The 12,455-nt window shown below is 42.3% G+C and overlaps 1 protein-coding gene and 1 long non-coding RNA gene across 4 annotated transcripts in view; both read right to left on the bottom strand.

The window, feature by feature from the left end:
* Positions 1-3,694, bottom strand: LOC129493482 (uncharacterized). Its single transcript, XR_008661150.1, has 2 exons — positions 3,330-3,694; positions 1-2,138 (listed from the first exon to the last, which is right to left on the bottom strand). It is a non-coding gene; the product is annotated as an uncharacterized lncRNA (long non-coding RNA).
* Positions 3,695-4,050: 356 nt separating this feature from the next.
* The window catches only part of CDH13 (cadherin 13), a 1,187,225-nt gene continuing 1,178,820 nt past the window's right edge, over positions 4,051-12,455 (bottom strand). For all 3 annotated transcript variants that reach the window (XM_055299711.2, XM_055299712.2, XM_063613011.1), the window contains one exon: positions 4,051-5,644. In XM_055299711.2, coding sequence (XP_055155686.1) covers positions 5,637-5,644 — 8 coding nt within the window. In that variant the 3' untranslated portion in view covers positions 4,051-5,636. The remainder of the gene's footprint in view (positions 5,645-12,455) is intronic.

Raw genomic sequence — 12,455 nt, 5'->3', positions numbered from 1 at the left:
TTATAAATCCCAGATGAGCTTTATTTGAATATTTCACAAATAAGGTACACATTTCTTTGTAACTACATAGTAAAGCAAATGTTAGTTTACAGCTCAGAAACTGTAAGCAATTCAGCAGTGAGGGCCCGAAGGAGTGACATCTGCCATAGACTGAATATTTTAACATGATTAACTTTTATCCCTTTTGAAAAGTGTTTGTGAATAAAAAGCATTTAAAATTTCTTAAAATTTTTATCTGGGGGGATAAATAAAATTTTGTCATCAAGACAGTGTTGACATGTGCATGACAACACAGATATATATATATATATATATATATATATATAGCCTGCATTTTCAACTCTGTAATAGTATGAATTCATGTATACGACAGATATAGAATGGCTTTATTACTCTCTAAAGAAAAAGCTTTTTAAGAAGTAGCAAAAAAAATAGTCTCCAGTTTATTTTCATAGTGCTTCTATAAGCCCCTTTCTCCAAGTCTTCATAGCTTCAGAGTGAAAACCTTCCTCATCCTACACCACCCAAGGCATTTCACCATCTCCCTACCAACGAGACGGCATGTGGAAAGTCAAATAAAATGGTTCAAAGGCTTATCAAGCTCAGCAACCCTCCAACGATACATGTGATGATGGCAACCTAGTATGAGAGAGAGGAAATTTTTCCGCTTACTTAATTTGATGAGTATCTAAATTATTTCTGCTTAAATTATAGACTTACTCTTGAATTATATAATGGAAGTTCTTATCTGAAACCCTCATACACACATCCATTCCCACCATTTTTTGCTGTCTCTCTATATCTTGTATATGCTTTCATATGAACACAGTCACAACTGCAGAATTTTTTCAATAGTGGGCTAATCTATTAGCAATAGGAAATATCGTAAGGGTAACACATTGGATATAGTAAAAGAATTGTTAATTGCATTAGATGAACCATTTTGAAAGCATTTTATCATTAGACTCTGAAAAGTATCAAATCTCAACAGTCAGCTAAGGAGAGAAGATGGAGGTCTTTATGAAAGATATAGCCAGATTATTAGATTATTATTCTTAGTATTTGTTAAACAGAAAAGATAGTTGGCTTTTTCAGTGCTTGGGTTTCCTGTTGGTGTGATTTACCCTGTTGACTCACGTTTAAGGCAGCTACACGTAAACAGATTTATGGGCTACCTTTACAAAATCAGCAACTACTTAGAGATCCCTTAGAATTTGCCTCTTTGAATAATTTATAGCAAAGCACAGGGCAAGCCCTTTGAGATCCCACCCCACTTTCTCCCTCAGTTTTCTCTCCCCTCAGTTGGTTTGGCAGTAAATGGGTACTCTGGAGTTCATAAATTTCCTTTTTTTTTTTTTTTTTTTGACGGACTCTTTCTCTGTTGCCCAGGCTGGAGTGCAATGGCTCACTGCAAACTCCGCCTCCTGGGTTCAAGTGATTCTCCTGCCTCAGCCTCCTGAGTAGCTGGGATTACAGGTGTGCACCACCACACCCAGCTAATTTTTGTATTTTTTAGTAGAGATGGGGTTTCACCGTGCTGGCCAGGCTGGTCTTGAACTCCTGACCTCAAGCGATCCACCCGCCTCTGCCTCCCAAAGGGCTGGGATTACAGGCATGAGTCACCATGCCTGGCTACTTTTGATTAACTGAGATGTTAAATTAATCTAGGAGAAGCCCCTCATCTACCAGCTAACAAGCCATGGAAGGGAAGGGGCATATAATTGTGTTATCTTGTACAGGAAAAATTTCTAAGGTCTCAATATTAATTTAGAACGATGTTAACATTTTGTTTTAACAGAAAACTTTCAGATTGAAGAAGTATAGCAGGAACTTAATAGTAGGTAACAGAAGATACTGTTAGTAAAAAGTACTTAATAGTAAAGGGTACCTCATAGTAAAAGGTACTGTTGCTTAACAGTAAGTTGGTCTAGCTGCATAGTCACGCTAATGGAGGCTTCAAACTAGGGTCTTCCGGTCTGCAGTAGGCAGTTTGTGTGGTTTTGCTCCTGCGTTGAGAGCGGCATTGTGATGTTGTGGGAAGAACATGAACCCTGGAGTCAGACAGCCTGAGGTTTGGTTCTGGAGGCCACTTACCTTGCGCAAGCCATTCGATTGTTCTGAGCCTCAGCCTTCTTTATCTGTAAATTGGAGAAGACAGTAGTACTTACCTCATATGTTACTGGAGGGATTAATGAGTTACTATCTATAAGGATTTTTTACAGTGTGGGCACATAATAAGCAGTTGATAAATATAAACCATTATTATAATTATTAATCACATTTTGGTACCATGATCATACACCCCCTAGGAAAATTGTAGACTCCTTTCCTCAGAATCATCTGGAGAGCTTGTGCCTGGGTGCAACTGCACTAAATCCAGGATCAAACACAGACTTGTTAAAAATTTTTTAGTTGTCACATCTTAAGATTAAGACCCAGTGTATTTATTTGGGTAAAATGCAATTTGAGCTACTCTATGAGTGTGATGGTAGATGGCTGTTCCATTTATCAGACTGTTTTAAATGACATTCTGAAACTCTGGAATGAGCTATCAAAATTTCTAACGATGTTCTTTAAGAGCCAAAGTCTTATTTGATACCTACCATGAAATCTGGCTGGATTTATTTCATTATAATGCTTAGATTTGCTGGTGTCGGCCAAGAGGCATAGCAGGTATATCTGCCTGGAATGATGCTCATTTGGAGACAACTGGCAACATTGAAGGTGACTTTTATTGAAATTAGAAAATGTGTGCCTATTCTTATTAAAGCAAATTATCCAAAATAATTAATTTATCGTATGTAAAATGAAGGAGAAAATGTGATTTTTAATCAACTAAGTTGGTTGAGTATTAATAAAAAGAAGCAAAGGCGTGACTATTTGCTCAGCGGAAATAAAACCCTCAAACCTGTGCTCAGTAATTGGGAAAAGCAATTTCTGGTTCTTACTTGACTTCATTTTTTAATAAGTTGGACTCAGATAAAATGCATAGGTAATAATGAAATAACATTTCAATTCTACTATGGTTTTCAGTAAACAATGTAATATATTCCAGCAAGTTAACAAAACATCCTGTGATTCAGGAAATGCTACCACTTTGGCCTATAAGAATTGGTTTATTTTTTTCTTTTTTTGTGGAAAGTATTAGGAAGAACATGACAGAAGTACCCCTTTCCTGGTTAGAACTGTGAGGACAGAGAATATGTTTAAATAAGGGAAAGTTGAGGCATATTCTACTTGTTAATGAAGTGTGCACTTTACTCCTATTTTTCTGAATTGTCAGCTAAGTTAAGCTTCTGGTTCGGTTCGCAAAGTGCAGGAGAACTTACTGGCTTGAGAGTAAAGGAGTCGTCTTGCATTTGTTTCCTTCAGGGAATGGCCACTCAGCTGCTGTGTTTCTCCCTGCAGGTGGCTGAAGTTTACGTTGGAGAGTGACTTCCTGATTGCCTGTTAGCATATGTATCCAGCTACCAGCCGCCTGACTGGCTGAGGATGCTCTTGGTTTGTTCAAGGGTGAACGTTCTCCCCCTGCCTTGCAGGAAGAGGGGAGCAAGGTGAGCCAGGGAGACACGTGGTAGTGCCCTATAAAGCCAGTAGAGGAGATCTAGTAAAGTGTGAATGCTCAGGCTTACATTCCCCTGCCCCCGAGTCGGGGGCATGTGCTCGTGGAGAATGACCCTATCAAGTTCAAGGTGTGGCATCTCCTGATCCAGCAACAGGATTTGTTCCAGAGAAAAATCCCCAGGTCTTCAGACTGTTGACAGATGGCCGTGACTACGCTTAACGTGGTCATCAAACTGAGAATGGTCCGTCTCATCTCTGAGTATGCAATTACCCTTATAGCTGATTATGACACCCTCAGATCATATCATGAGGTGGACAAGATGAGTCCATTGCCCATGCTGAGAACTGGTACTTCTGTCTTTATAGACTCACTCACCAATCAGAGATGTACGACGGACCCCAAATGGTCAGTCAAAAATGTGAACTTGCACTAAGACAAGACCCAGCATCAGTGACATTAGACACAAGATAGAAATCAGAGAAAAGTTACTGTCCAGCAGTTTTAACCACCAATACCCATTTATTTTAATGAAAAAAAAAAATCTCTGCATTCTAAATGTTCCAAAAGGATTTACCATTGAAACAAATACAATATACGGAACTCTATCTGTATAATTTCACTACAACAAAGACAACATGTGACTTCTACTTCCTACAGAAGGCTAACTGAAAGCACAAGTGCAAACATAGATTGCATAAGAAAGCGTGTGTGTGTGCGTGTGCGGTTAAAACCTTTAGTAAGCAACTGCATTAAAATATGCTAAGACACTTACCTTACCCTAGTTTGTGGCGAGCTCTAATAAAAAGCCATAAGCTGTCACTAGTTTTATTTGATAGAAAAATTTGGTGTGAGCTTTGATGATTCATTTACGGTTTATCAACAAGAAGGTAATCTTAGAACAAGCACTAACTTTCCGCTTTTACATGCTCACAGAATACAAATCAGTTACTTCTCATACATAATGAACATCTTTTATTTTCAGGTTTGCAAACAACGGTAGTCAATTCACACAAAAGGGTACTTTTAAAACTACCTGTATTTACTCTATTTTATGCCTGTATATATGAAACAAACAGAGTGAATGTGCATAAATGTATGTCTGTACATGTGGGTATATATGTGTATACAAGATGGTACCTGTACAGCTCTTTGTATGCATGTATGACCTCCGTGATGACAGGTGCAGTTGTACATGTACAGAGGAGAGAGAGATTCTCTACCATGATCTGCGTCCTCATAAGAATCAGTGTGACTGTGGATTCGGAACACATACAAATGCAGGTTGGTGCCCATGAAAGAAAATGTCAGCCCTTTTCTTGGCATTTGGTGGTGAAATTGCCTGCTCTGCTCCTCACCACCTTGGCTCAGGATCACGGCATCAGATGGCAGTGAAAATTGGTTGCAGTCCTTGAACTCAATGAAGAGAAAGGACTTCTTTCTCTGCTCTCCCTCTCTGTGGACCTGCCTGGCTGGTCGTGGCAGCATTCAGACTGAACGGGACAGTGGAGAAGTAGCTTCAGAGCAAAAGTGACAGCTCTGTGGTCTGTCCTCATGCTGCCCTTGAGGCGGGAGGCCCTGGAGGGTTCAGTTGTCTTAGTTTCCACCCACCTTGCTTAACCTTGCAGGGAAGAATGGCATCAAAATGAGGCTTCTCCAGCAAAGTCTCTCTCTATAAATACCGTGTATATATACATACAGATACTCATACATACACCAATACTAACCCACAGACAAAGCTGGGTGCCTGGAGCACTGGCTAGCGACATGTTAACACACCAGAAAAAGTAGTCATTGTTCCTGCTCCCAGAAGATCAAGTCATAAGTCATGATCTTTAAACATTCAGGGAAAATTCAGAGGATTCCATTAATTAAAGGAGGGAGGAAGATGCTGTCAAAATGACGAAGTACAGACTAAGTGAAATTGCAAAGAAAATAAAAACCGGGAACAATTGAGGCCTAGTTGTGAAGTTCGATAGCTGTAAACCGCAATCTTCAGATTTGGATAGATTTTTTTTTTCTTTTTCCTGTTGCTATGGAAACTTGGGAGTCAAGCTTCAGACGTCAGGAATTCTCACAGACCTGAATAGAGAGGGTTCAGAGTTAAGTCGGGAATATCAGCACTCAATTGAAAACATTTTAGCTAAAAACCAGATAAATAACAGGCAAGCTATAATAAACACATTTTAAACATCACACGACTTTGGGGGAATTTTTTTTTCCCTTAAGGATCACATTGGAAGACAGAATGAATAGTTATATTGCAAAAAGCTGGACTTCTCTGAAAATGTTCATGGTGACTTCAGATGCCAAACATCGCTCAGACCGAGAGCTGCTGTTACCACCGTTACCAATGAGCCTTATGTCTTTGTCTCTTAGCACAGAGCTTGGCTATTTTACGAGCACGCTATGTATCTTAGAGATCGGTGATTATCCCATATATGTATTGACTTCCTGTGACTATATATACATATTGACTTAAGGATCACAAGTCACAAAGCAAGATACCTATTGGTGGTTCTTTAAACATGATATGCTTTTATTTTACTTTGAGACAGGGTCTCATTCTGTTGCCCAGGCTGGAGTGCAGTGGTACAATCTTGGCTCACTGCAACCCCTGCCTCCTGGGCTGAAGCGATCCTCCCACCTTAGTCTCCAGAGTAGCTAGGACTATAGGCATGCACCGCCATGCTTGGCTAATTTTTGTATTTTTTGTAGAGATGGAGTTTCGCCATGTTGCCCAGACTGGTCTTGAACTCCTGGCCTCAAGCGATCCTCCCATCTTGGCCTCCCAAAGTGCTGGGGTTATAGGCTCACCTGTGAGCCACTGCACCTGGCCCAAACGCGGTATATTAATTTCCTGTTGCTCCTGTAACAAATGGCCATAAAGTTCAAAAACACAAATCTATTCTCTTACAGTTCTGGAAGTCAGAAGACTGAGATGAGTCTTATGGGGCTAAAATCAGTGTTGGCCGGGCTGTGCTCCTTCTGAAGGCTCTAGGAAAGCATCCGTTCCCTTGCCTTTCCTGGCCTCTAAGGGCTGCCTGCATCCCTTGGCTCACGGCCCCTTCCTTCATCTTCAGAGGCAGCACTGCAGCATCATCTTCTCTTTTTCACCTCTCGCCTCCCTCTGTTTCTGTCATCGTACGGTCTGTTTCTAATTGACTCTTCCTTTGTCCCTCTTATAAGGACTGTGTGATTATATCAGGCTCACCTGGCTAATCCAGGATAATCTCCCCATCTCAAAATCCTTCACTTAGTCACATCTGAGAAGTCTTTTTTTTTTTTTTTTTTGAGACAGAGTCTTACTTTGTTGCTCAGGCTGGGGTGCATTCGTACAATCTCGGCTCACTGCAACCTCCGCCTCCCAGGTTTGAGCGATTCTCGTGCCTCAGCCTCCTGAGTATCTGGGATGACAGGCGCCTGCCCGAAGTCTCTTTTGCCCTATAAGGTAACATGTTCACAGGTTCCAGGGATTAGGATGAGGAGTACATCTTTGGGGGCCATTACTCAGCCAATCACGAAAGTAGCATCGTGTTCCCAGAGGAAAAAAGGCATCTCTCGGCAGACTGTGTTGCAGACTTTGAGAACGTCACTCGTGTAGAAAACTTCACAGAAAGAGACATCAGCATAGTGTGCATTCAAGAGCCTGTCTTCCCAGCGCCTGCTCATGGCTCCTCCTTATGGCCAGCTGGGGGGCTGGCTCCAGTGTGGAGTCTGTCACTCTGCTCAACTCAGCAATGTTGGCTGGGAGAGGCTCTGGCTCTAGGATGCTCAGATCCAGTTTCAAAATGAGGCATGTTTTTGCCTGCATTTTTCTTGTTTTGCCACCTTACTCCTCGCAAGCACGTTTTGTCTGTGCAATTCCAGCAGAGGTGTGAATTCCATCCCAGGACTAAGAGTTCACGAAACTGAGTGAACTATTGTTGTCTACAGTAATAGCTGCCAAAGCCCTTCCTCACTCTCAGGCTTGTGTTACAGTCTTGCCCCATCAAAAGAAGGAAAAAAAAAAGGAATTAATCAGTCTCGAAGTGCTGTGTACTCGTTTATCTGGCTTTTGTTCTCACTCCTACTGATACCCTAGTCCTGCCTCCATCCAAAAGTGCCCACTGACGACAGGCTGCTCTCTGCTCAGAACTTCAGATGTTTTGAGGCACTCTTTTCATTTTTACAATGATTAGGTCTCATTTATACCCCATGCTGCAAGACAGTTGTAAAATATGAACTATTTTTGCAAAAGCCTATTAGAAAAACGTTAAAATGTTGTTTTGGGTTGGATACGTATTCCTCTTTATTGTTTTAAATGGGCAAAAGCCATTGATGTTGTCAGGATGGTAGAATGTCTCCACTTTCTGTATCTAATTTTGGTTAGAGAGCAGAGTGGGGTTTCTCACCCTCAGCACTACTGACATTTGGGGTTGGATAATTCTTTGTGGGGGGTGCTGTTGTGTGTATGGGAGGACGCTTAGCAGCATCCTTACCCTCCACCCACTAGATGCCACTAGTGGCGTCCTGCCAGGCATAATAATCAAAATGTCTCTAGACATTTCAGCTGTCTCCTGGGAGACAAATTAGTTAAAAAAACAAAACAAAACAAAAAAAACAGCTTTGGCTGCATAAAATCCACTAAATAGGCTCCAATCTCTTGTTTTCAAATTAAAGTCTCAAATTCCTGTTTTAAGTCAATTTAGATGATAACATAAGTGATTCCTCCCAGGGCTATTGAGATGGTTACTTCAGGAAATTTATTTAATTTATGTAAAGCACTTAGCTTGCATGTGCAAGATGCACGGAAAGCCCCCAAGGGTCAACTGTCATTGTCCATAATGTCGTCACTTTGAGGGACCACAGCTCCTCTGCAAAGCATGACTGCGGCCATCTGTAGGCTGAGGACAGCCCACTCTGCCTGGGTTTAATGACTTTGCAGGCCCTGTGTCCACCCATAATAGGTTTCACAATAGAAAGGAACAAAATACTGATACACTTTAGGAAATTCTAGAAAAGACAAAACCATTATTAGACAAAGCAGATCAATGAGAGCCTGGATTGTGAAAAGGGGATCAATAGCAAAGGAAACTGTATTTTGACTAGGGTGTGGTATAAAATTCTGTACACTTACTAAAATGCATCGAACTGTACACTTGCAATGGATGCATTTTGTTGTATGCAAACAATACATTGAAAAATAAAATTTAAAAAGTGTTTAGTGGCTATCTTTTGCTCATCTTGGCTTTTTTTGTTTGTTTTTTTTGAGACAGACACTCCAGCTCTGTTGCCCAGGCTGGAGTGCAGTGGCGCAATCTTGGCTCACTGCAACTTCCGACTCCTGGGTTCAAGCGATTCTCCTGCCTCAGCCTCCTGAGTAGGTGGGATTATAGGCATGTGCCGCCACGCCCAACTAATTTTTGTATTTTTAGTAGAGATGGGGTTTCACCATGTTGTTCAGGCTGATCTTGAACTCCTGACCTTGTGATGCCCCCACCTTGGCCTCCCAAAGTGCTGGGATTTTACGTGTGAGCCACCCTGCCCAGCCAGGCATGCACATTTTATTTTTATTTTTTTGAGATGGAGTCTCGCTCTGTTCTACAGGCTGCAGTACAGTGGCATGATCTCAGCTTACTGCACCCTCTGCCTCCCAAGCTCACTTGATTCTCCTGCCTCAGCCTCCCGAGTAGCTGGGATTACAGGTGTGTGCCACCATGCCCAGGTAATTTTTATAGCTTTAGTAGAGATGGGTTTCGCCATGTTGGCCAGGCTGGTCTTGAACTCCTGACCTCAGGTGGTCGGCCCACCTAGGCTTCCCAAAGTGCTGGGATTAAAAGGCGTGAGCCACCGTGCCTGGTCCACATTTTATTTATTGTTAATTTTTAGCTGACGTGGGATGGGGCTTTTTTTCTTTTTTTCAGAGATGGGGTCTCACTATGTTGCCCAGGCTGGTCTCAAACTGCTAGCCTCATCCAATCCTCCCACCTCAGTCTCCCAAAGTGCTAGGATTATAGGCATGAGCCACTGTGCCCTGCCCACTCACCTCTTTAAACTTCTTTATTGTGTCTGAGTTTGTCTACCTCCTACGCCCCATATGGAGACATTTAATTTTGGTATTTGTTCAGATAGTTCATCACCTGAACTGTACTTTTACATTCTTGCTAATGCTGGTTAATTAAGCCTAAAGCAACGGTCAGAAACGGTTTCTGGGCAAGTTCTTTTTTTGAGACTTGCCATACCGTACAAAGTCGTGCTAGAAAAGCCACAGAAACAGCTTAATGGCAATGCGGGCTTACTTCAATGGGAGGGCACTAGGGGAAGAATTACACATCCGCTTCATGCCACTGACACGCACTTCATACAACAACAACTGGGCCAGGTGTGGTGGCTCACGCCTGTAATCCCAGCACTTTGGGAGGCCGAGGCGGGCGGATCACCAGGTCAGGAGATCGAGACCATCCTGGCTAACACGGTGAAACCCCGTCTCTACTAAAAATACAAAAACAAAATTAGCCGGTCATAGTGGCGGGGAATAAATGGAGCAGAGTGGGGTTCAGCCAAGGAAGGCTGTGGGCTGACTCTAACCTCAAGTCCGTGTTTGGATAGCTCCCAGGCAAAGAAGGGTCTTCACGTTTTTAAAGTGTGGTACAAAAGACAGAAACAAACAAACAAACAAACAAAAAAAACCAATAAAGATGAATATGTGACAGAGGCTAAAATGGCCCACAAAGCCATCTGGCCTTTACAGAAAAAGTTTGCTGAATGCTGAATTAGAGCAACGTGGATGCACCTTGTGAATGTAACACAGGGAGGAAGAAAAGAAAGTCACAGAATGGTAGGCCCAATATAATATGAATTACAGGAGGTTTTACAAGCTGCACAAAAGAGAACTGTATGTGTTATGTGTGAATGTGTGTGAGTGTGTGTATGTGTGCGTTTGTGTGTAGTAAAACGATAAAACATCTGGACACACACATGAATAGCTAATTCATGGTAGCTACTGTTTCTGAGGAGAGAGAACGGGAAATAAAATTGGGCAGAGAAACATAGGCAATTTTACCTTTGCCTGTAATATTTTATTTTTGAAGAAAGAGAAAGGAAGGGGCCGGGTGTGGTGGCTCACACCTGTAATCCTAGCACTTGGGGAGGCCGAGGCAGGCAGATTACCTGAGGTCAGGGGTTTGAGACCAGCCTGGCCAACATGGTGAAGCCTCATCTCTACTAAAAATACAAAAATTAGCCGAGCATGGTGGTGCATGCCTGTAATCCTAGCTACCTGGCAGGCTGAGGCAGGAGAATCACTTGAACCTGGGAGATGGAGATTGCAGTAAGCTGAGATGATGCCACTGTACTTCAGCCTGGGCGACAGAGTGAGACTCTGTCTCAAAAAAAAAAACCAAAAAAAAACCAAACAAATAAATAAAGAAAAGAAAAAGGAACGAAGAAAAAAAGAACAAAAGAGGGAGAAATATATGTTTCCTTTCATTTATCCATCTGTCTGTCCATGCGTCCGTTCATTCCCCTTCCCCAACCCCCTATTCCCCAACCTCAAGTTGTAATCCAGACCACAAATGAAAGTTTCTAGGGCAATGAACCCAGGAATTCGTATTTTAAAAATGTTTCCTAAGTGGTTCTGATGTGCAGCAACATTTAGGAACTACCACTGCAATTAACATGTTGCTCTTATCACACAGTGGCAATTGTGTACAGCGAGCCAATGAGAGGCTCAGACCAAATTTAGCATCAGTTAACTCCATCCCCAACTCTTGCTAGTTGGTTTCTCTTCCTTGTCAAGTTTAACTTCCTGTCTGGTTCACATTTTAATTCTGTAAGCTTCTGAAACACTTTTTGGAAAGTTGGTGCTATAGAAATTCTCATACTGGATGTGTTCTGTCATCTCATTGTACCCTCCTTCTTGGAGGAGGTGCCAGAAAACCTGGCACCATCGGTAGCAAACATCATCACACTCATATTCTTAAATTTACTCTCTTCCACCTGTTTCCTATTGAGCTGTGAACCAAAAGAACCAGCAAGTGTTTAGGGTGGGCACGGAGGACACCGTTAGAATGTCTAGGGGAGGCTGTACCTAAATGTTGGAGTCACTCACCAGGACACTCCTGATTTCCCAGTGTCTTTGGACCACCTTGTGAGGCTTTAAATTGGACAAATGTCTAAGCTGCCCTTCCAGCCATAGGGTAGGGCCCAGGTATGGGTAGCTACGTTTAAAAGTTCCCCAGGTGCTTCTGTTGTGCAGCCAGACTTAAGATCCACCACCATCTCCCAGCTGATACTACGCAAGAGTGACTTGCAGGTTGCTAGTGATGATTCAACAACCCAGGCCCCAGACAGTATACCCTCACGAAGGGAACATTCCTACACTCTAGAAATCTAGGTCTAGGATATCTGTCAGCAAAAGCAAGGGGGCAAACAACCATAATGTGTTGCTATAAATTCATGGTATCTGCTATGGTCGGAAGTTTGTGCCCCTCCAAAATTTATATGCTGAAACCTGATCCCCAAGGTGACGGCATTAGGAAGGTGGGCCTTTGGGAAATTAGTGGGTCAGGAAGTCAGTGTCCTCATGGATGGGATGGGATGAGATGCCCCAGAGAGCTGCCTTGCCTCTGCCATCATGTGAAAATGCAGGGAGAAGGTGCCACATGTGAACCAGAAAGTGGGCTTTCACTAGACAATGAATCCGCCAGCATTTTGTTCTTGGACTTCTCAGCCTCCAGAACCATGAGCAATACATTTCTGTTATTTATAAGCCACCCAGTTTATAGTATTTTATTATAGCAGCCTGAATGGACTAAGACAGTAACCAATCTCCTCTGGACCACCCCTGCTCAATGTTCAGCCCAACTGCTATACAGCCGAATTATTTGCCCTTTGACAAGGTTTCCTAATT

The sequence above is a fragment of the Symphalangus syndactylus genome, chromosome 11 (genome assembly GCF_028878055.3).
Source record: "Symphalangus syndactylus isolate Jambi chromosome 11, NHGRI_mSymSyn1-v2.1_pri, whole genome shotgun sequence".
Lineage (NCBI taxonomy): Eukaryota > Metazoa > Chordata > Mammalia > Primates > Hylobatidae > Symphalangus > Symphalangus syndactylus.
This window is presented reverse-complemented; position numbering and strand designations above follow the sequence as displayed.